The sequence below is a fragment of the Hetaerina americana genome, unplaced genomic scaffold, assembly GCF_022747635.1.
Source record: "Hetaerina americana unplaced genomic scaffold, ioHetAmer1.1.p SCAF_7, whole genome shotgun sequence".
In the NCBI taxonomy this organism is placed as follows: Eukaryota; Metazoa; Arthropoda; class Insecta; order Odonata; family Calopterygidae; genus Hetaerina; species Hetaerina americana.
The window spans coordinates 80,538,765-80,562,713 of NW_027287316.1; the positions used below are offsets into that span (position 1 = coordinate 80,538,765).

Genomic DNA, 23,949 nt, shown 5'->3' on the forward strand with positions numbered 1-23,949 from the left:
GGGGCATGATGCAGACCGACAATTGGTACATAAACTAAATAATCTTTGAATATTTTTGAAGCTCCCACAGAATGTATTTGTAAACATTTGTTACATATACAGCAGATTCAACGCCAATACTGGAAATTCGGCATTTATAATACAATAATTTATTGTTAAAATTGCATGGAATGAAAGCCAGGGTTTCGATGAAAGATTTACAAGGACTCTATGGTGCACTGCGTATTAAATTGAGTTTGACAAGGAAACTCACCCCAATGACATTGAGCTAATGCAGTTATTGGAAGACATGAAATGCATTTTAGATGAAACTCTGCTACGTCATGATACTTTCCATGATGACTACAAAATATTAATTCTTCAAAATTCTAAATTTGGGTATGAGAGTATGGGAAGCGTTTCTAACCATTTCACCTCCTGGAATGAAATCCACGAATTAAAATTTACGCAAGCACATGCGTATTCCTGCCATCGAAAGAATATCCAAGTAGCCTAAATCTTCAGATTATGTTTTTGGGTATGTAACCACTGTCGAAGATCAGATCAAATGTCAGGAATTACGAGTGATAAGCATCATATGTAAACAAACCATCTGTCACATTTTCCTGGAGTATGTGACTCATGGATTCCAGAAATCCGGAAAAATTACACCGTACTAACGAAATTATAAGACACTGACCATTTAAAAACGAGGCCATTAAGTTGTTGCTCGCAAAATTTAATGCAGGTCCTCTTAATTTTCTTCTTACTCATGTTGCCTGTGAGAAATTTGTATACATCTCTCATTACACCGATAGTTATAACAATATACTGAATGATATTATTATTTGTCACACAAGTACAATAAGCAGAGCGGCAAAGATGGGGAAATATTGCGCGCCTAGCGAATATTTTCAAGTAATAACTCGCAAATAACAAACAATTTGAAAGTAGCAGACGGGCTAAACAAAACATAAGCCCACAATCGAACCTACTCTCGAATAAGAATGCTAACCATTTTCATTGGCAAATCGTTCTCATGTGATAGATCGAAGTTGCCATAACAAAGTTTGTCGTAAACAGCCGCGAACTCAAAACACGGTAAACAGTACAGTACGTAGGTTATGACGGCTGTCCACTCCTCCAATCATCTTTCCGAATTTCTCAGTGTTTAACCGCTTATCATAGGCTTCACATGAATTCTGTCTTTATTTTTTACTTTCTCTACGCAAATACTTGAGAACAAAAGCTGTTTCGGCTAGTTTGAATATAGCCTGCAAAAAGTGACAGTTCAAAATGGCGAGTAAGCTCGATGAAATTCTTAAAGTAATTGGATGGACGGATGGCTACCATATTCCAGTTCTTAATGAAGAGAATGAAAAACTTTCAAAAAAGGTTGGTCATGGCAAACCGTTATAGCTCTTACTTACATAGGTATCCCGTAAAAAAATTAAACAAGGCACAAAACTGAATCTTAATTCCTAGCATGCATATATATTTAATATATTTTCATTTTTATTGCGGACCCAGAAGGTATGATATAATTCAGTTTTACTTAGATTGTTAATAATTAAGACAATTGAATGTCTTGGGTCTGGATGAGGACGTGAAAATGCATTACATAAATTCTGCTACATAATTCTCATAGTCTGTTTCGTTACCGAATGTTTTATTACGGCTCTATTAAATTGTTTTCAGACGCTCTTTCTCAATATCTTTGGGAAGGTAGTTTATCCCGTCATATCCCTTACAGCAATCTAATATTATTTTGCCTAAGAGAAGGACATGTTTTCTCTTCACTCATTCTTTTTAACAGCCTTATAATACATTTCGTTGGTTCCATTCTATCATTTTGAAAAAGCGCTGCTATTTGGCAATTTTCCCAATGAATTATTTGAAATTTGAGAGAAAAAATTATAAAAAAGAAATAATTCACTCTCAATGAAACCTTTATCTCTTTTAATAATTGAATATTTTATTCAGAGTGTGCAATCTTACTTTTCAAAAGGAAGGCATGTGTACACCTCCAAAAAGTTATTAAAATCCACTCCTATTGTTTTATCATTCATATTTATCCTCTATTTATATTTCGAACTTAATTAATCTCATATTCTTATTTAATAATCCACATTTTAAATATCTATTCCCTGTTCAACAATTTTTGTATTCTCATGCTTAGTATGTGTCCAGGTTACTTATCTTTTTGTTTAATTTTTCGCTCACCAATATGGATTTTCTTATCTGGCATGCAGTTTAGATTTTGAACTAATTAGAAAAATTCAATGTTGCAAAGATTTCTTTTTCCCTACGTTCTTATGAAAAATATATAATACACTTTTATTCTTAAAATCAAATTGCTCAACACTTCCATTTTTATATAGCTTAATTCTATTTCTTTTTTCGATGAAATGTAAATAAAACTAATAAATTTTAGTGAGTTCATTCTATCACTATTGATTGGACAATGTTACAAGAAATCATGAATAGGGTGGTGCCATATTAAAGAGCCAAGAGAGATGGAAGGAATATATAGAAGAACTGTATAATAAAGAACTTAGACCAACGTAGTTAGACATAGAAAAGGAACATGACGTAGAGGAAGATAGCTTAGGTGCAGGCATATTCGACCATGAGATAGAAAGGGCACTAAGGGAGATGAAACTAAATAAGGCCGTGGGGGTGGATAACATTCCAGCAGAACTACTGAAAGGTTGAGGAGAATGTGGGAGGAAGAGGCTATATGAGCTGATGAGTAGTATCTATGAGGAAGGAATCTGGCCGGAAGACTTTGTGAGATCAGTTTTAGTTCCTATTCCGAAAAAGCTGAAGGCTACATCATGTGAAGACTACAGAACAATAAGTTTGATATCCCATGCAGCTAAAGTTTTTCTCAGGATCATAAACAAAAGGATAGAGAGTAGGGCAAATGATTACTTAGGCAATAATCAGTTTGGGTTTAGGAAGGGGAGAGGTAGGTGTAAACCCATTGCGGTAATGAGATAACTAATCGAGAGGAATAGAGAATACAATCGGGACGTATTTGCCTGTTTCGTAGATTTCAAAAAAGCATTTGATAGAGTTAATCGGGAAAAACTAATGAGTATATTACTGAACATAAGAATAGATTGGGGGGACAGGAGGGACACAACCTGTACATTTCTCAGACTGTTCAGGTGTGAGTGGGGAACAGAGAGTTTGGATGGGCTTTGTTAGGAAGACGTGTAAGGCAGGGTTACCCATTATCACCGGTGCTGTTCAACCTGTATGTGGAGGAAATAATTAAAGAGGCATGGAAAGAACTGGAAGTAGGAATGAAAGTGGGCGGGGAATTCGTAAAATCAGTTAGGTTTGCTGATGACCAAGCTTTAGTTTGTCAGTTAGCCAAGGGGCTGCAAGCATTGCTTAGTGAATTGGAAATTCAGTGCGACAGGTATGGGATGAGAATCAATATTAATAAAACAAAGGTTATGCGATTTTCCAGAAAGGATAAGGCTAAGCTAAACATTAAAATAGGAGGGCAAAAACTTGAGTAGGTAGAACAGTTTACGTATCTCGGTAGTGTTTTGGACCAACACGGTCAAAGTAGTAGGGACGTAAGGAGAAGAATTGCGCTAGGCAAAGAGGCTTTCACAAGAAGGAGGGAGTTGATGACGGGGACGTTGAGAAAGGATGTTCAGAAAAGACTCGTAAAAACTTTGATATGGAGCATAGCTATGTACGGTGCGGAAACGTGGTCATTGAAGCAGGAGGATAGACATAGACTGGAGGCTTTTGAAATGTGGGTGTGGAGAAGAATGGAGAAGATGAAATGGACAGAGATGAAAACAATTGAGGAAGTTCTTGATATGGTGGGCGGAGAGAGGGGTTTGTTGGGAGCAATCCTATGGAGGCCCAAAAAGTTGAAGATGGTATTGACGGGAGGGGGTATTGACTGGCAGTGGGATGTTGAAGACTGTAATAGAGGGGAGAATGTGAGGCAAATGAGGAAAGGGCTGGAGCAGGATAGGGATGTTCACGGGATGAAGGGAAGAAGAAAGTACTGAGAGATGGACTTGATCTAGAGTAGGTTGCTGGATTATGTTTTGTTAGGAGTCACAAAGTATTTAATTGGTAATTATGTCCATCCAAAAACCTACCTTAACCGGTACATTACCCAATAATAATAAACCATATTAAAGAATTGCCATGTTTGGATTCCAAAGAAACTGTGGGAGATGTGGCCACAGTAACTTTCAATGGAGTCATAGGCTAATATGCATTTCAATGCAACAATTTCAGAGTGTAAAAATCATTCGCCTTGTTCCTTTAAAGCCCTCAAAATTTCAGAGTTTAAGAGGATGCCTTGATAGCTTAACTGGCTAAAGCACTCGACCAGACATTGAGGGATCCGGGTTTGAATCCCGGTCAAGGCGAATGATTTTTACACTCTGAAATTGTTGCATTGACCATCTTTGGATATTATAAACCACTGAGATATGCTAAAGCGTAAACTTTATGTTAAATGGCCTTGAATTTGGGTTGAATGGGAATGATTACTTGGGAATAGGAATAACAGCTGTGGCCCTGACATGCATCATCTTATTTGAGTAATAGGCAGCAGGTTGTCAGGTATATAGGTTGTATAAGACCGCCTGCATGTCTTTATCAGGTAAGCCTGAACCTCTGAGAACAAAATCTGGTGTTCATCAGATTTTACTCTGGGACCACCTTTGTAGTTGATGGTTAGCTGACATTTCAATTGATTACACTAATCTAGTGTAGTTTCTGATTTATCCCTCAAGGTAGGTTGTCCTCTATACTATTCCTAAAAGTTTGAATATTACCATTCCCAGGAGACATGCAGGTGATTACAATCTATGAAATCTACAGAAACTGATTAATGGATCACCTACAAAATTCAGTAACTTGAAAACTTAGTTATTCAAAACAAAAATGTAACTTAGAGTTACATGTATATTTAAGAAGTTTAAAAATGCGGAATTATGTTGCAATAAATCTATTCCTATATTTTTCTAGAGCAAAAATAATGAACAATATAGTTTCTTAGAATTATATTTTTATTTCTCAGACGCCCTATTCTGTTGTGGTATGGAAATTGTGTCATTTACATTTATATGGCATTCTCAGCAACCTTTGGAATTTTAGTAAATGAGATTGGCAATTTATTAAGTCTGCAGCAACAAAATTTGCATTGGTAACCTACTGAATGCATTGGAATGACAATATAAAGCAATCAAAGGACTAACGTTTACATATTTGCATCCAAATACAGATTGAAGGAATGCTGAAAGAAAAGGCAGCTTATATTATACATTCCGAAGATTTGACAAACAGAGTGAAAGCCATAGAAAAACACATCAAGGATGTACATCTGCATCGCCAGCAGATCCAGGTAAGTGTGAATTGAAACTACCTTATGGCTAATTAAATTTGGTAGTGTGCATTATTTGGATTATAAATCATGAAAATCAGACACAGCGGAGGTTACTAAGTGAAATTCCATGAAAAATAACATAAAATTCTCCAAAATTAGTATACAAGTCAATATTTTCATAAATTAGATGAAATATTAGTATCATATCTTCATTGTGAAGCCCCCAAAATCTCGGAGTGTATGAGGATGTGTAAGAGTAGCTTAACTAGGTAAATCACCCGGCTGGGCATCAAGGGATCTGCATTCGAATCTCAGTCAAGGCAAATTATTTTTAGACTCTGAAATTGTTGCATTGTAATTTCCTAAGTATTATCTTCAAAAGTGTATTTCCTCTACTGATAAATCGTGGGTTTTGATCAGTACCTAATGGCTATATCTATGTATCATGAAACATTCCTCTCTTTGGCCATACATTATTTCTTTCTTCATGTCTGCATAAGTTTTGCCTTCCTTCCTGCTGTCTGAAGCACTGTCACTCTCTATTCCTCTCTCTACCCCACTCGTCCCCACACACTCTCCCTTCTACCCTATGCCCTTCAGCGACCCACTACCTTTCAATGTGCCCTCCATCAGCTCTCTCTGTCTTTTCAAATTGCTCTGAGCAATTTCCTCTCTTTGCCCACCACCTCTATCTTCTCCATTATTCTTTGCATACACCCACATCTTCAAATCCTCTTATCTATGCTTATCCTCTTACCTTAAAGATCAGGTTTCCCATCCATCAAGTGCTATCCTCCACATTAAAGTCTTCACTAATCTTTTCTTCACATATGTACTGATATTCTTTTTCTTCCTTCTTGTGAATACTTATTCTGCTGATATAATTCTTCTCCTAATGTTCCTGCTACTATGTCCATTTTCCTCTTAACCCTTTTAGTGAGCGGGCTGGTTATCAGCTTTTGTATGCTGGGCAAAAGTGCGGTAGGCTGATATATCAGTTCAAATGTAAGCTAAGCCATTGTTCATGAATAGTAGACTAAAAGAATTTCAATTATTTTTTAAGGTGATGTACAATTCATTCATTAATATTACCTAATTCAGTTGATATACAATAAAAAAACTGCATGTATATATCTTTAAAAATGACTTGAAAATATTTTTTTTCGTCAAATGATACATTTGATTAGATTACCCTCTGTACTTTTTGCTAGTACTGCTGGCAGGATGCAGCATTTACAGGGTTAAATACCTTCAAACACCTGAATTGCCTCAGCGGCTCTAGTTTATTCACTCATACTTAAGCGTTTAACTTAGCTTTCCTACTTCTCAAGAATATCATTACTTTTCCTTTCTTGTGGTTAATCTTCATTATTTACTATGTATCTTTTATATTTCACCATCGATGGGCATTATGATAACCCACTTAGTTGATCTCTTTCTCCACAAATGTATTTTAAAAGTTTCACAGCACTAATATACATTATCATAGGAACTGTTTAATAAACTTTGAGAGGTAATAAGAGGATGAAGCTAGTGTTTGGAAATATTTAGGACTTTCTAGGTTTTTGGCATATAACCATGAATTAAACTTGAAAGAGTTGTTTGTGTATTTGCATACTTTTGTTAAACTCCTGTTAATACGAATTCCATGTATTATTCCTCTCCAGGTCTCTTTGAAAAGTTTACACATATCCATATGTGATTGTTATCACCCAGGTCCATTCTTTAAATGAAAATATGTATGTATTTACTCAGTGTCTTAAATGAATGCTGTGTATTTCATTTGGGAATTTCATCTGCTTGTAATGTTAATGAAAACATGATAAACATTGTGCATGGGTGAAATCCTAAAGAGAAGTATATTCATCAATACCACTCCATGTTCGTAGTGTCTTAAATCATGATTTACAGCTGGTTTTCCATTAACTGTAATAGATGTACCTAAAATAAACCTTTGGGAATGTGAATATACAATGATAAATTCCAAAGAAACTGCGGGAGATGCCGCAACAGTAACTTTTAACGGAGTCATCCGCTAATGTGCATTTCAATGCAACAATTTCAGAGCGTAAAAATCATTCGCCTTGACTGGGACTCGAACCCAGATCCCTCAATATCCGGTCGAGTGCTTTAGCCACTTAAGCTACCGAGGCGTCCTCGAGGGACGCCTCGGTAGCTTAAGTGGCTAAAGCACTCGACCGGATATTGAGGGATCTGGGTTCAAGTCCCAGTCAAGGCGAATGATTTTTACGCTCTGAAATTGTTGCATTGGAATATACAATGATTACATAAAAAACATATTGAATTTCAGGCTTTAATTTATTCTTCCCGGAAATGCACAGACTCAGAGGACCACATGACCAAAGTAGCCATAAGGGATGAGGAAAAGATTTCCCAAGATATTCAGAAGTTCTCCAGACAGTACGTGGAATACTGCCAAAGAAATGAAGCAATTGAGGTGATCTAATTACATTTGAAGATATGTTAATTATATTTTATTGACCTGACAACCAAAATAATGGTAGATGAGAGGTTACAAGGTATTCATCTGTGTATGACTCAACTACACACCGTACAAAAATCAATTCTGTTTCACTGCCCCCTTTGTAGCATAGATGGTTGATAGATCCCTAGGTACTGATTAAGCTAGTGTGGAAACTGTTTCATGGAAAATGTTAGAACCAATGCAAACATTTTATGTCCAAATTTCATTCTATCATTTTTTCTGCCGCATTCAGTAACTTAGAAAGGAATGTATATAATATATTGTCCTGAAAAATGTATTTTTACAATTGAAAAGTAATTTATTAAACCAATAAACACACCCAATTATTTACCTTGCGAGTCAGGAATTTTAAAAATTTCATAACATTTTTTTTTATAATGTCCCCCTTCAATGGTGGGCTCATGGAGGGGCTCAGTTGGGGCTTTGGTCTTTAGAGAACAACTCCACTTAGAAACTTTTGGCATTGACATTTCCAACCAAAGTTGACATTTGTGCTAACAGAAGATATTTTCAGGGATTTAATTTATGAGGAGTGAAAATTATTTTTTTATTCACTATTGTTATCAAGTTAACCATTTAATCTAAAATCCAACTAATACATTGAAAACTAAAGGAGCTAACCATGATGGACCACACATGCATTTCATGTTATCCATTTTAAGGTTAAATAGTTTCCTTGTAAAATAGTATTGCTTTACTAAGTACCATATGGCAACAAATGCCATTAAATGAGAAAACATCAGAACAAATTATGTTCCAATGTGTTATATCAAGTGTTATTATACGAGAAACTTGTCACACGTTATGACAAATGCCTTAATTTGCTTGGAGATTATGTTGAGAAGTAGTTTAAAGTATCCTCTTTCAAATAAAATTTTTTATGTTTGTTAATATTTACTTTTGTGTCTTTATTTCACGAACGGGTACTACTTTCCGGATGAACCTCGTAATTAAAGGAAATTGTAATGAGTTGATATTTTTCCTGGTGGTAACATTCAATGAGCAATTATTCATAAAATGTCACATGTATACATTCAATTTTCATATAAATTTTTGTCCATATTTTCTTAAATATATTTACATTGTTTGAGAAGAGCTTAAACAGTTCTAGCTCTGCAGGTAGACTGTTTAGCCTATGATTGTCATTGTGATAAAAACAAAATATGCACTGTTACACAGATTAATTTGTAATGCACAACGTGTTTCAGTTCATCGAACCATCTTCAGGTAAAAGATTCTTGATGTCCACTTGGGGAATCATCAAGGCAACTTCTCTGCTGGTTAAGTCCCCTGCTCACACAGACCTGCTTTCATTGCTAAGATAAGCCCCTGCCCATGACAAGGAAGTCATCCAAGAGTTAACTGTTCCATTTATGTTGCGACCTCAGCATAAGCCTAGTGACCACGAGGAGAGACTCTCCTCGTGAGGTACTGGTTTCCTCCCACATGAGATTTCCATGTTTTACAAAAGGCATTATCAAGTGGTAGTCTTCACCAGTGCAGCCAAAATATAGGACACATGGTTGAGCTTAGAATACATGTGTACTCTTAATGAATACAAGGCGTAGATGGCTGCACCAGGCACTGGTTTCATGTAGCTTCCACTAGAGGGAAACATAGTTAATACTTAAAATGGCATCAATTAGTGTAACTGAATAGCATAATCATACTTTTTTCTTAATTTGCATGGTTCAACGTCCATTGCAATTCATCGTCAATTGAGTGAGACATGCAGTGATGGTGCTATGGATGTGAAAAATGTGTGCTCTTGTGGTTTTGACAAGAAGGTTTAACATCGTGGGACCACAAATCCAAGAGGCCAGCTGGTTTTTCCACTGGGCGAAAGGGGCACCAACAGAAGTTTTCTCAGCAGTTACATTGTCTGCGTTGTAAAAAAAAATGTTTACATCCACAGAGAGATTATGTTGAGAAGTAACAGTAATTTCAGCTTTTTGGTGCGAGTAGTTTGACAGAAAAAATAGGAGACCTAAGAACTCAAAAGCACTTTGTGTGTTGGGAAAATGCTATAGTTTCTATTTTCATTTTGGATTCCTTCCATCACATCAAGCCTTGAAACTGTGAATCGACTAGGCAGATGTAAAGCTAATTATTATTAATTTTTCAATTAGCTATTAGACTGATGCTTTATTTCCTGGGCACACGCTACCCAGTAATGTCATTTACATAATAAGGTTCAATTTAGTAATACAAATGCTTGTACCTGCTTGCAGCTATGAATATTTTTATAAATCATTGGTGAAAATGATGCCTGAAATAATTTTTTTTTTGGATTGGCAAAGGGCAACAGCTAGTGCACCAAATTCACACACTGAGAATGTCAGATCTGAATCCCTGAAGTAGATTTCCCAATGGTTAGTAGACATTTCGGCAACAACTTGCGCTCTGTGTGGGGAGAAGTCACAATTTGGCGCATGTCTAGAGTCAATTCATGCTAACCTAAACTCAGTGAGGTTGCAAAAGAAAGGAAATAAGTGTTGGAGATGGCATTTGAGAAGCTAGATGCCATGCACAGAGACTGGTAGTTAGTTCCGATGAGTCCAAGTTTGGAACGCTGTCCCCCATCAAGGGGAATGTGAGTAGAGGTATAGATATAAGGAGAAGGAATCAAGCTCACCTACTCTTGGGTGTAGAAGTGGAATTGGACTCCCCTACTCCCTGTATACTCTTCCCCTATCAGGATCGATGCTGGCACAAACCTCCCCTCCAAGGGAAGTTTGTGCCAGCACCTCATCACCTCGCATATCATCCAAGGGGGATTGAGCCTACCAGCACAAATGACTAACGAGAGTTGACCAGCTTATCCTGAGTTGACACCACTTCACTGAGTGAAATTTTGGAAAATGTGGACCTCGAAAAGTGCTGTTGCTACTTTATTTCTGTTTGGTGGATAGTTTCTCTTTTTCCAAAAATCCACATAACTCCTGCCTCTGCCCTAACTGACCCAACCATTCATAAAATATGATGGGCTTCCCTCTCCTGACACCTAATATACTACGGCTTGCAGCATAGAGTTAAAATACATGGTTGATGATAAACTACCGTAATTTTTTAAATTTATTTTTCAAGTGTGAAATCAAGCAGCTGAGACTGAACATAGAAGCCATGAAGAGAGATGCACAGTTTGACCAGGAGACTTTGGAATTATGGGAGGAGGAAATCCTGCGTAAAGAGAAAGAGAATCAAGTCATAGAGTGCTACTTCCACATGGATGATATGAAAGTCAAGGTGGGTACCCACATCACGGATATAATTAATTTAATTTGGAGAGGGGTCTACATTTCCCTTCGGCGTGCCATCATGACAAAGAGGGTGTAAGAATATTGAAGTCCCCTGGTTTAAGATGCTTGAATTACCATTGGGTCCTCTTTGATGGTTAGAGTGACAAAATATTATTTCATATATGTATCTACTTGTTCTGGTACTCTTCATTTACAGTGGTATATATCATCATGAGTAAAGACACCTTTTATGACCTATACCTGATTCAGGCAGAGGCGATCTTAAAATTCCAAATGTGACACCCCAACTCACAATCAGAATGTCTGTACATTAATATTCATAAGTATATCTAACTGATGTACTAAAATTTATGCAATGCATCCCTTGAGTATTCAGTTGCAGAGGTCCTGGGGGCACCGAAAGGATCAGATCCACTGTTGATTCGGCATATCACCTCCATGTGCATTGGCCTCATCATTGCACAACTATTTTAAAAATGATTGCTGTTCACGGCTATTCTGGGGGATTTATTCACAGATCACTACACGCGTCCCTGTATTTTGCTTCTGCTTAACTTCAAGCAAAAGTGGCCAATGAATGGTCAAAGGGGAGGGGTGGGGTGGATCTGATGAAGTGAACTGAAGTCACAATCATGTGAGCATTGCTACAGGAAAATGTTATTCCTCATTCATTCATTTTCTCTCCATAATGGGACCAATCCTACACAGCTCCAAAGGTGGTCATAGACGTTGCATCACTTGCTCTAGCATCCAGCTAATACATTTCATATTTGTATATTATGAAATTGCCATGAATTGGCAAGAGTATTGTCATTTGGCATTGAATTGGTAGATGAACACTTGCCTCGAGGTGATGGCAGGGAAATTCACTCACCTCCTGATTCAAAGGTTACTGGTTCGATCACAACCTAAATGGATTTCCCTCCACTTGGGGCTTGGTTGTTCATGATTGTTTGATAATCTCATGTAAAAACCAACCTGGCTGTTTTTGGATTAGTTGTTAACTAAAGCAATAAGTCCACACACGTTTCATTTCATACAAATGGAGATAGTTAACTCAAAATTCTCCCTCCCATGCATGCAGAAAAATCTTTTACCATTCAAGTAACAAATGCCTCATTGAGGAAGAAAAACAGATTTTCGGGACAAAGGAAACGTTTTGTAATCACGGCACATGGTATAAACTCATTCAGTAATCCTACAAAGTGTTTTCAATGAGTTTCAAAAATCTGAATTTAGCCTCACACTGTCTACGCTCATGCTCAATGTGAGCACTCCAATGCGACCGAAACAGAGCATCTGAAATGTTTTCACCGTTGCAGGAGCAAAACCGTCAGCTCGAAAGCCTTCAAATGGAGATGATTGCCAAGCAGCAGAAAATGGAAAAGCTTGATGGTGACATCCAGTCCCAGGAGATCACGCTCGAGAACATGCGCACCTTGTTCCGCAAGATGCACGCCAACCGGCAGTCCCTCATAGAGCAGTGGGAGTCTTGTGTTTCGTACATGGGGAAGCGTGACGAAGAGATAACTGTCGCCCGCCACGTGAGTAAACGTCATCATCATTGACCTGTGAGGTCACCATGCCAATCTTGTGAATCGGAATACTTCATCTCTAAAATTTCTGCTTGCCATTGACCCAGGCATTTCAAGAGATTTTAGAGTTAATGTTCACAAAATGCCTCTGATACATATCCAAATCATATTTTCTTAATTAGCTAAGTTTAAATTGTACAGTAATCTAAAGCAACTTTCAAAAGTTATTTCTGACTCAATAGTTTTAGTCCAAGGAAGGTAGAAGGAAGTTTTGATTGTTAGCAATTTGTGCTCACCACATTCTGAAGCCATCTGGGGATATTCAGGATACCTGACACCAAAATCAGGTGGGCTCTAAAAATGTATGACATCAATGATGCAAAAGCAAAACAATAATCTTACTTCCACCTCAAATACTATGGAGACACACGAATAAAATATGAATATTCATTTTCCCAATTTAAAAATCAGGAATGCATACCCAGGTATGTGCCGAAGATGAAATTCTTTTTTGGTGTGGCTGTCCTGTCCTGTTGTTAAAACGGAGGCTGGCGTGTGGTGCAGATAAAGTGATTCAATGCCTAAAGAGTGTACCACAAGAAAGGTTTACAGCCTTAAATTTGCACACTTCACTAATATTTGAAATTTTGCAAAGAAAATATTTTGTTTCACATTCCCATAAATACATGCATATTGTTCTCAACATCATGTCTATGTCCTATCACATCTAAATTATCTCAAAATCATGATTCTTTCCATTATTGCTCCTTTTGTCTGTAGTTTTGTTCAGTAATTTCAACAAACCATGAGTCAAGGAGTAGTTCTGCCACTCCATTTTCATTTTCCCATTTAACATTTCAAGTCTTCCTTTTTGGTTCTCCTTGGCATAAGAACACCACATTGTTAATACATTGTGTCCTCACAGCAGCAAGCTGGCTTAAGAATTGGAAATGAAGAGAGGCCAAATCACTGCGATGGAAATGCGGAGGCCTCACACCCATCTCATCTTCTCATAGTAGTCCAGGTGTATCATTGGCTCATGACTGATCTGATGTGAATGCTGACAACAGCTGGCTGCTGGTTACTCTATGCTATGATGCAGGCACTCTCTGAAGGATATATTTTTCATCCTGTGGTCTTTTTGAATATTCCATGGGGAAAATTGGCTCTGAAGTCAGTGTTTCATAAGATATTTCATTGGAAAACTGTTTGGATGATCCATTCAGGAAAGGCAAGTAATAGGAAAACAGCAGATTTCATATCATTTCAATCAATGCAAAAGGCCCAGAGGCAAAAAATAGGCATCCATAAATATTTCTAGCATTGCTACTTCTGCATTGATATCAATATCAGTATTTAAATAGAATGCCCTCAAATATAACTGATGGTAAACTATTTCAGAATTATTTCATCCTTTTCTCACCTTTGATTCAAGCCAACAGCCCAAAAATAAAGAATCAGAGAGAGAGAGAGACAATGATGCCAGAATCATAGAGGAAGCATTAAACATTTTTTTACCAGCTGAAACCATTTTGTCCCCAATCACTGAGTAATTGACAAATGCTTGATCCCTCACATTTTTACTGTCAAGGTGAATACTGAATCCATATTTTATAATTTCTTAAGGGAAAAAAGGCTTTAGAATCTTAAAAACAAGAAAATACTAAAATGGGAATAGAAGGATTTTGTTTAGCCAGTAGTGTAATGATAGAAAATATGTAGTAATAACTATTAACATGAATACTACAATGATTAAATGAATATTCCTTTTTCAATTCTTCTATTAGAGCTGAAGTAGTTAAATGGAATGGGCCTTATGAACAGTTGGTTCGTTTTGCAGTCTGGAGCAGTTGTTTTCATGCATTTTTGGATCTTGAAGAGCTATATGTATGGAGCTGATCTCCTAACATCTAGCGACTTTAAATCCACCAAAAATACCCCTGGACGGTATAATGATCTACCTGTGCATTCCCAACTGTATTCACAGGCACCCATCACTTCGCTTAGTCTCGTTCATGTGGCGGACTCACTCCCAAACTTAAACCACAGCGAAGCTGCATTCATCTGGTGCAAAATTATCTCTCACTTCTTGAAACTCACTGCATCCTACCCTTCACTGGATCCCTTGGCTTTTCCAGGAAATAAATGAGTTGCAGAGGGCAAATCTCCAGCAGAGGGAAGACCTGCAGGAAGAGGAACGCTTCCTGGAGGGACTCCAGAGGAACAACAGGGAGACGGAGATCAAGACTCAGTCATTCAACCGGGAGGGGGCCATTCTGATGAAGAGGCGGGACCATGCTGCCCACATTGTTGATGAGCTCAAGACAGAGGTATGTGAAGAGTGACGGAGCATGACACGCATTGCATTACGTGTGGGTTTATATATCTTGAAGGGAAGTTTCACAGATGTGAATAATAATATAAATAGAGAAGCGTGACGGCGCTAGGGAACAAAAATACAGAGAAACACATACAAGTGAAACGCATATTTATTCCGAATTTTTTGTGGCCCAACCACCTTCCCCTGGGAAAAATTCAGAATACATGCCAGTTTCATTTGCATGTGTTTCTCTATGTTTTTGTTTGCTAGCGCTATCTTGCTTCTCCATTTAAAGTTTATATTTTTTTTCAATCACATGAATATAGATATAATGGAAAGGAATAGGAACACACATAAAAGAGGAGTGGTGGGGAAGGTGGAATCCAGCAGTTCAAAAAACTTCTGATTAAAGTCGCTCACAGCCAACAATGTTATAATATTTTTTCTAACTCTATTGTCTCCAGATAAGCAACACCAGGAGGACTCTTGCCAATGTGGAGAAGCAGTTTGCTGGCCAGCGCTGTGCTCACAAGCACCTCATCAAGGAATGCCAGGAGTTGGAGTTCCGGCAGGAGAAAATGAGGAATGCGCTGCTCAGATTGGAAGAGCAACTGGCACATGTCCAGTCTCACCAGATGACGTCACAGGAGAGGGCCACACAGCTTGAGGAGATACTGCAGGTATGACCTGCTGATTTTGTATGCCTTTGAGGCTGGTGCACAAGGATTAGGAAGTGTTTGCACCTTTTGGGGACACTTTGGAACCTGGTCATGTCAATTGGATGAAATCTACGCTAATAGAAACGCCAAAGTTTTCAGTCAACTACACTGTGTAAAATTTTAAGCTTCAAATGAGTTAGCATGATTCATAAGGTGAGAAATGCGGAGAGGAATGTGCTGGCATATAATTAATGATATCTAATTTATTTTTTCTGGATTATCTTGCTATGGTTGTTTTTCTCTTTCAGGCTGAGGAATTGCACATGAAAGATATAGACACCGAGCTGAAATATACCCAAGGAAACATTTTTCGGAATCAGGGTAATCTACGGGAGTTGAAGGAAGCGGAGACCTCACTTTTGGTGACAATAAGAGGGATTGAGGCATCGCTAAAGATCCTGGTGGCCAAGAGGCATGCCATAACAGCTGAGCACATGCAGAAGTCTCAAATGGAATACCATTTGGTAGGTGGGAGCCATAGTGGTGACTGCAATCCGTTGCTAACTAGGCATTGATTATCTATCAATACAACTTTTTTAATTCCATGTTGTTGACTGAGTGATTTGGTATTTTATGTCATATTCAAAACAGGATCGCTTCCACTTTATGCATTTTCTAAATATTTCAACCAGCACCCAATTATCCAGCAATATTCACCCATTTGTAAAGTTGGAAATTTCTAATTGAAAGCATGTATACCAATTATTTGAACTGTGATCACTGTTCACAAGTGTGAATGCTGCTCATAAGGTATTGTTCTCTGCAGTGGTGCTGTCATTACGTTAATTGAATATAATGGAGGCATATTGATCCTCAGTCAACCAAAACACATTCAATTCAGGCCATTTACTTCGATGGATGAGTATTTCAAAGTCCTTGGGCCTATCACTCAAAGCTAAGAATAAATTTGCAAATACAAGCTGATCCAGCATGCAAAGAAATCAAATTTAAAGAATATTTATCACCGTTACATTTCACAAGATGCGGCTTATTAAGTTGTATACATAAAACGTTTATGACTGCTGTTTAAGGACTCGTTGATTGATTGTCTCATAATCTTTTACACTGTAATTTTTCTTTTATGATGCAGGACTTCCTGATACAAAAACTAGACACTCGCATTGCAAGAATGACAGGTAGAGAGGAAAGCAACCGGCAGAAAGAACTCAGCAGGAAAATTGAAGCTGTTGAGAGGGCACTGGTGGAAAAAAATGCTGAGAAAAGATTTCTCACGTGCCAAAAAACAAAGTTGGATGTAAGATAATGATATGTCATTTCTCAAGCATTAACTTTATCATAAAATTTATTTCACCTTTTTGCATTTCTCATCCGCTTTCCATCTGAATGCAGAGGGCTAATCAAATTCCTCTGGCAATACTCACGAACAGGATGAGGAGAGGCGGCTTCGGATCAGTCTAGAGAGCCACAGGCAGGAGCTGGAGCGGATCGAATCCAGCAAGGCAGAGGAGAAGGTGGCTGTGAGGCTCAACACGAAGTGGCTGGAGAAACATCGCTCGGAAAACCAGAGCCTCCTGGTGGACGAGAACATCTTGAGGCTCAAGACGTCCAAGGCCGAGGGACAACTGGTGCGGGAGGGCGAGAGGGTGTTCTCGCTCAAGAAGGAGTGCCTGGAAATGGACACGGTGGGCATCTCTCCCCTGCCTCTATGCTCAACTCACGGACCCTCACTCACTGATGGCATGTCGCAAAGTACCCGAGTGGTTTATTATAATTCCTAAAGATATTATGGCCCATGTTGTTCTGCTTACCATCTTCCTCACCCTCTCCGTTGGTCTTCACTTGCACTGTTAATGCATGTTCAGGACACATCTCAGAGATGCAATTAGGTCGACATTCACTCTACCAAGATTTTAATCCCTGACCTGTTCTCCTTGAGCATAAAGTGAGTCTTTGGAGTGATCTCATTGATGAGGCCTGCTCCCGTGACTAAATCACCTCACTCAGTCAGCTCTGAAACAATAAGGGGCAAATGTGAATGGCATTGATGCACAGCAGAGCTCAGTGGGACGCCTTGGGTTGGTGGCAAAGGAACATCAACGGTGCTCGTGGCTTACTGAGGCCAATGATTCCCCAGTTGACATTCCCATCATTCAAAACTCCCAGACCGTAACTGTTTTGGGGGAAGCTGCAGGGTACATATATGATTTGGAGGTGCTTTAATGTGCTTGCGTTGTGCTTGGCAGGCACTCAAGGAGAGGCGGCTGGAGATAGGCATCGAGAGGGAGGTCCTCGAGGCCAAGAAGCGAGCCATTTCAGACGAAGTCTCCCTCCTCAAGCAGGAGGTCAAGCACATGCAGGCCAAGGTTGGACAGCTACAGAAAAGGTATTGCAGAGTAATCGAAACTGACTGGCAATTCATAAATTTTGATGGCACAGGCTCCACATGCGCTAGAGATTACGGAAGAGAATAGATGAAGTCTTTGCATACGATGGCGAAACTTAAATCTTGTGCAATAGCCATGATGGTGAGACGTAATATGAGCATTTGGAAAGTGATGTTATGAAATGTGATGCTATGTTTTTTATTAATAGATCTGTAATTAATAGAGAAAGCCCCAAGTTATCACTCAGATTCATCTAATGGTGCCATTACAACAGCCACTGAATCAACTGCATATCCTGCCACTCAATAATAATAATATTTTATCAATTTTGAAAAATTGTACAACCGTATTAAGTGTTTTCTATATAAATATTACTTAATATTTCAACATAAGTTCTTAAATGCGATGAAGATTGTCACAAAAGAATTCATAAAATGAGTGAAGTGGATGAGCAAGTAACCAGGTGTATACCATATTCTTGAAACTATGGATACAGTCCAATTTCAACTGAGTGGGCAGATAGTTATACAGTCGTATGTTCACACTATGAAATGTTTTGTAAGTTGATGACAGTCTACAATTGCAGTATTTAAATTCCCTTTACCCCTTGTGGTGTAGTTATATAAACTAAATACAGTCATGATTCCATGCCTAATAAAAAGAGGCTTCCAGGAATCATGTGGTGGTATATTATTAAGATAGCGAATAGCTCTCTTTTGTAGTAGCCAAATTTGTTTAACATGTGGGGAATGACCCCATTACTCAGCGCCATAATTCAAAATACATTACAAGAAGGCATAGTAAGGTGTTAAACAATACTCATAGCATATGAACAGCTTTACTCAGTTTATTGCAGATATGGCTGATGTGGGTCTCCCAGTTAAGTTTTATATCAATATATATTCCTAGTATTTTAGCAGTTTCAATATCAGTTATTTTTGATTTATGACTGCATATCATATGCTGGGTATTGTTAGTATTTAAGTGTAAATAATTAATATCAAACAATTCCTTAGCCTGTCTTTGCGTAGCACTAGAGCATACCTTTGCATCTTGTAGATGTTGACATCTTTTTTACAAAAGTGGTGTCATCAGCATATGAAAGATTTAGATTTCATTTTACTGGGAGAATCATTAATCATGATGATGAAAAGTACTGGGCCAAGCACAGAGCCCTGTGGGACACCACATTTTTACCTTAAGAGCGGCAGATTGATAGCCATCAAGTACAACCATTTGGTGGGGATCATCCAAATATGACTTGATTAGTTTCAGTGCAACTCCCTTAACACCGCAATATTCTAGCTTTGATAGCAATATTGAATGATTAACACAGTTGAAAGATCACATAGTGTCACAAAGGCTGATTCCTTCCCTTTAAATGCATTAATGAGATGATTAACTATGGACTCTACGGCCATAGTTGTAGATTTCCCAGATGAAAAGCCATACTGTGATTTGGAAAACAGACTATTTGATTAAAAAAAATCACATATTGGATCTTTAATTATAGCTGCAAAAATTTTGTCAAAACAGGGATTATGGGAATGGGGCTGTAGTAAGTTAAATCATCTTTATCCGCTTTCTTATAGACGGGTATTGTTTTGGAATATTTTTGAGCTGTTGTAAAATCTCTCGTCTTAAAACATAAGTTGAGTGACATAGCTTATGGTTCTAGAATTATCACAATAATGTCCTTGATAAGGGAATTAGAAAGACCATAAATATCCTTACTGTTCTTTTAAATTTTTTTACAGTCAATATAATATCAAATGGAGTAACAAAATTCCATTTAAAATTTAATCATTTGGAGGAAGATTTTGCAGCATATTGCCAATATCGGCAGCATCAACTTTTTGAGAAAACAAATTGTCGTCAACAGCTTTTAAGAAACAATTATTTACATTGTCTGGGGTAAAAGGAAGATTTTCTTTTGCATTACCATGATAACTTCTTGATTGATTACTCTCCATGCTGCCTTTTGTTTATTTTTTGTATTGAAAATAAAATCCTTATAAGCTACATTTTTTGCATACCCAAGGGAGTTATAATAATCTCTCTTGTTTTTCAAATAAGCCTCTCTGTCATGGTGGCTTCCATTGGGTTTGTAAGAGTGGTAGTAACTTAGTAAATCATTTCTAAGAGCTAATAATTCTCCAGTATACCTAAGATTATTTTTAGTTGCAATGGGCATACATTTTAGTATTTGTTTAGGAAAGCTATGTTCAAAAATGTCTGGGATATTACTTAAAAAACTTGGAAAACAAAGTTGCTCAACAGAGTCTGTGCAAATACCATGTCAATTGATACAGGATACAATATGCTCAATGGTGTGGTCGCAAAGCCTTCCCCTTTCATGCCAAATCAAAGAACACAAACTGCATCCCTTAAGAGTGAGATCACAAATATTTTGTTCAGAATTTATTTTTTTAACAGCTTAACACTGGGGGATGTGGTAGTCCAGTAAGTGTGGACTACTGAGGGCCCAGATTTGATTGATTCTAATTGCTAAGTGCTTTGACTCTTCTCACTTCGCCAACCTGTGTGTTTTTCTGGGTAACAGATGTTCCTGGGAAACCATTGGATCATTTTATGTCATAAGCTTACTTGGATGGAAATAAAGTAAAACAATTTATTTGTACTTGGACTGCATCTGGGGATTAGTTTTTGTGTGTTTTACATTTAATTTAACAAAATTGATGATGTTGGTCACCAATATGTCATTGGAAACCACTTTCCTCTAGTACCTCATTTGTTTCAGTTTGAATATTTTCACTTGTGGGCCAAACATGTTAGATGGTTGCATTTTTTGAGTAAGTTTTATCATTAAAAAAATTCTAGATTACCAATAATTCTCAACCCTTTTTTTCAGCAATAGATGAAAACCTGCAGGTGACAAACTATTCTGTATATATTGGGGCATTTCAATCATGTAGGCAATAAACTAATTCAACCTGAGGTGTATTCATGTTTAAGTAACCCCTTAGGAATGCCTGCTTAAGTTTTGCTGTTCTTAGAGAGTTGCTTGTGAACTTTTTCACCAAATTCCACTCTTTTTGTTCCATTCTCTTATCCACGTTATTACAATTTCTAGTAAGCCTTGGATGGTTTTCTGATTTTTGAAATTAGCTATGAAAAGTGTTAGCACCTAATTTACTCTCACCTCCTATCTTGAGTAGATTGACATTATGAAATATTTCAGCTGGCTGTGCACTCCCTGAACGAGATCGATTCCACATTGTATTCTCCATCTCCATGTGAATAGGATTTTTTTCCTGTCTGAATTTACAATAATTGAATAGTTCTTATTTGACATTCCATGTTTGCTCCAAATTGTCCTTTGACATATCGGTATTGCCAACACCTGGAGGAGAAAATCTGCTACTAATTATGTACCATCCCAAATGGGAAGTAATTTATTATCATTCATTTTACCAGTACTAGTTGAAGTCAACTTAAATTTAGATCTTTTAGAGAAAGTGATGGCAGTGAAGGACAATCTATGTGATTGTACTTGACATCTTCCATCATTATTTCAATTAATGAACTATTAAGTAATAGTATAAAGCCACTTTAAGACCAATGAGTTGGCAGAATACAAAAATCCTTCTCAGGAAATTAGTAGAAATTACTAAAGAATAACATTAAAAAATGGAGCACAATAAAAAGAAGTTGAAGAAAAGTTGACCCTGGATTTATCATGTCCAAGATCACTCTGCACAGTTATCTTCCAAGAGTAAAGTAATACCTCGTCTATCATGTGAATTTTAGTTAAGTAGTGGTTTGTTGTAAATTGAAACATTATATCACCAAAATATTATCTTGTTCTCTGTTAATCCTTCTGTATTACAGGTATGAGATAGAAAGTGTGACCTTTGCATGTGAAGAAGAACCAGGAGATGAGCCAATGTCTCTCATCCGCTTCAATTTGAAGGTGTGTTGGACATGAATCTTTGGTGGCTTTAAATAGTTACTTAGCTCATGTTCTAAATTAAGCTTATGTCATAAGGTAGTGGTTAGAGCACTTGGTCACTAACTGGTGGGCCCTGGATAGAGCTTCTGGCCAAACTTATCTGAAATTCAAGTGATGATGTGATTTTCTCTGCTTTGATAATTGGGAAACTTTCTTGGGGCAAAGGGAAAGAAATAGACCCCCAAAAACTGTTCACTTTATTGTTGAATTCCAATCACAATAGAATTTAACAACAATGACCTTTACCTCCATCATTGAAACTAAGCTTCAGACTGTTTACTTTGGAAATAAAACATTTTCTCCATGGGGGAGTTAATTAAAAGCTGAAATTTGCTCTGTTCAAATTTTTATAGAAGAAAACTGACAGTGACAGTTATCAGTCAAATTGACAATAATCCTTATCAATAATTTTTTAGTCAAAGAAATCACAAAAAAAGTTTTACTGATGGAATATTTTCATGTGGTTTACCTTGATTTGACCATTGCCATTTACGACTACTGAATATTCGATTGATTGGTAGATCATCAGCCTGGTAAGTCAATGGTTTGTGGTTCCGGACAGGGAAACTTTTTCCTGTTTCGAATCCGCTCCCTTCTTCCACCTACCCCCTTTACTTCTAGTATTGCCCTCTTTCAGCCTGAGACGTCCTCAGATTAGACAACTGATTGGCACAATTTATACAAGTTAAAGGCCTTGGTCTCTCTCCCCAGTTTTCAACTCCCTGATGTCTCAACTTCAAAGTTTCAAATAACCACCAGTGAGCCAAATGACCTCCACTGTCAGTCACTCATCTAATTGACAAAATTTATCCGATATCTTCATTGTTAATTGTGAGAGCATTCATATGCGATCGGATGTGTGTGTGTGTTGGGGGGGGGTGATGGGTGATGCTCAAGTTGTGAAAGCGCCATTGAGAACGTGTCATTGGTCTGTCCAGCTTGCCCAGGAGAAGCACGAGCTCCAGGAGGAGGGCGACCGCCTGGAGCAGCACATCCAGCAGGCCGAGAAGGAGATCTGTGCCTTGGAGGCCACCCTGAGAGTTGTCGGGGGTGCCAACGATGCCTACAAGCGTAGCCTCTATGCTGAAGATGACACCCACGGTCAGGCAACACTAGAGATACAGTATATACACTTTGGTGCAAGTATTTGAAGTTTTATGTTTGAGTGGAATGGGGAAAGAAAACTGAAAAGGTGGTCTTGCAAATGTCGTGTTCACTGTTTGGGTACAGGCAGCCTCCTTCTTGCCCTCTGAGGGCGTGCAAGTGGCTTGGAGTTGTGGGGGCCAATGGTGCTGTACGAAGTGGTGGGGTTGGGAGTTTCAAGGCAGGAAGGACCACTATATACTATGTGACATCACCGGCTTCTCTGGGATCTTACTTATACCCTTATATATTATACCCCTGAGGCCATGAAAGGCCCTTAACCCTGACAACCCTTCTTGGGTGGTTGTAGCCACTCGTGAGTTTTATCAACCAGTCCTGAAGTATTGTAAGTGGCAGTGAACTTTGGCAGTCAGTCCTTAATCTAGAAAACATCCCTGAATCTATTGACCCGCCCAGTATTTTATCAACCAATTGTAAATTTTGGCAGCTGGGCCTAATTAAGTAAGCATCCTTTACGTTGATTTGTAAGTCTTCCTTTTCTCCCAGCAAAACATACTGTTCTGGTGCCCACCTAACAGATGGGCACTGAATTTCATTAGCTAGGAAGTTGACTCCAAAGTATTGGACCCTGAGCAAGTGGACCCGATATGCTGCTCTTAGAGTTACTCTAACTTTGAAGGCCCCATCCAATCACGTCCATTTACATATAGATATATATACTCATCTTTGTACATAGATGAGTGTATATATCCATAGATACTCTATGATTAGTATCATTGTGTTGATACTTATTTAGGAAATTACATTTTAGGTACTCATTAAAATTTGAAAACT

At 37.9% G+C, this 23,949-nt stretch overlaps 1 protein-coding gene across 1 annotated transcript in view; it reads left to right on the forward strand.

Moving 5' to 3' along the window:
* The first annotated feature begins 1,275 nt into the window (after window positions 1-1,275).
* Window positions 1,276-23,949, forward strand: part of LOC139696884 (coiled-coil domain-containing protein 39-like) — a 35,479-nt gene continuing 12,805 nt past the window's right edge. Inside the window, exons 1-14 of the mRNA XM_071595765.1 lie at window positions 1,276-1,374; window positions 5,252-5,371; window positions 7,665-7,811; window positions 10,947-11,105; window positions 12,442-12,663; window positions 14,793-14,984; window positions 15,439-15,654; window positions 15,942-16,157; window positions 16,784-16,948; window positions 17,082-17,336; window positions 17,898-18,037; window positions 21,891-21,972; window positions 22,950-23,134; window positions 23,242-23,320. Of these exons, the coding sequence (XP_071451866.1) occupies window positions 1,276-1,374; window positions 5,252-5,371; window positions 7,665-7,811; window positions 10,947-11,105; window positions 12,442-12,663; window positions 14,793-14,984; window positions 15,439-15,654; window positions 15,942-16,157; window positions 16,784-16,948; window positions 17,082-17,336; window positions 17,898-18,037; window positions 21,891-21,972; window positions 22,950-23,134; window positions 23,242-23,320 (2,277 nt within the window). The remainder of the gene's footprint in view (window positions 1,375-5,251; window positions 5,372-7,664; window positions 7,812-10,946; window positions 11,106-12,441; window positions 12,664-14,792; window positions 14,985-15,438; window positions 15,655-15,941; window positions 16,158-16,783; window positions 16,949-17,081; window positions 17,337-17,897; window positions 18,038-21,890; window positions 21,973-22,949; window positions 23,135-23,241; window positions 23,321-23,949) is intronic.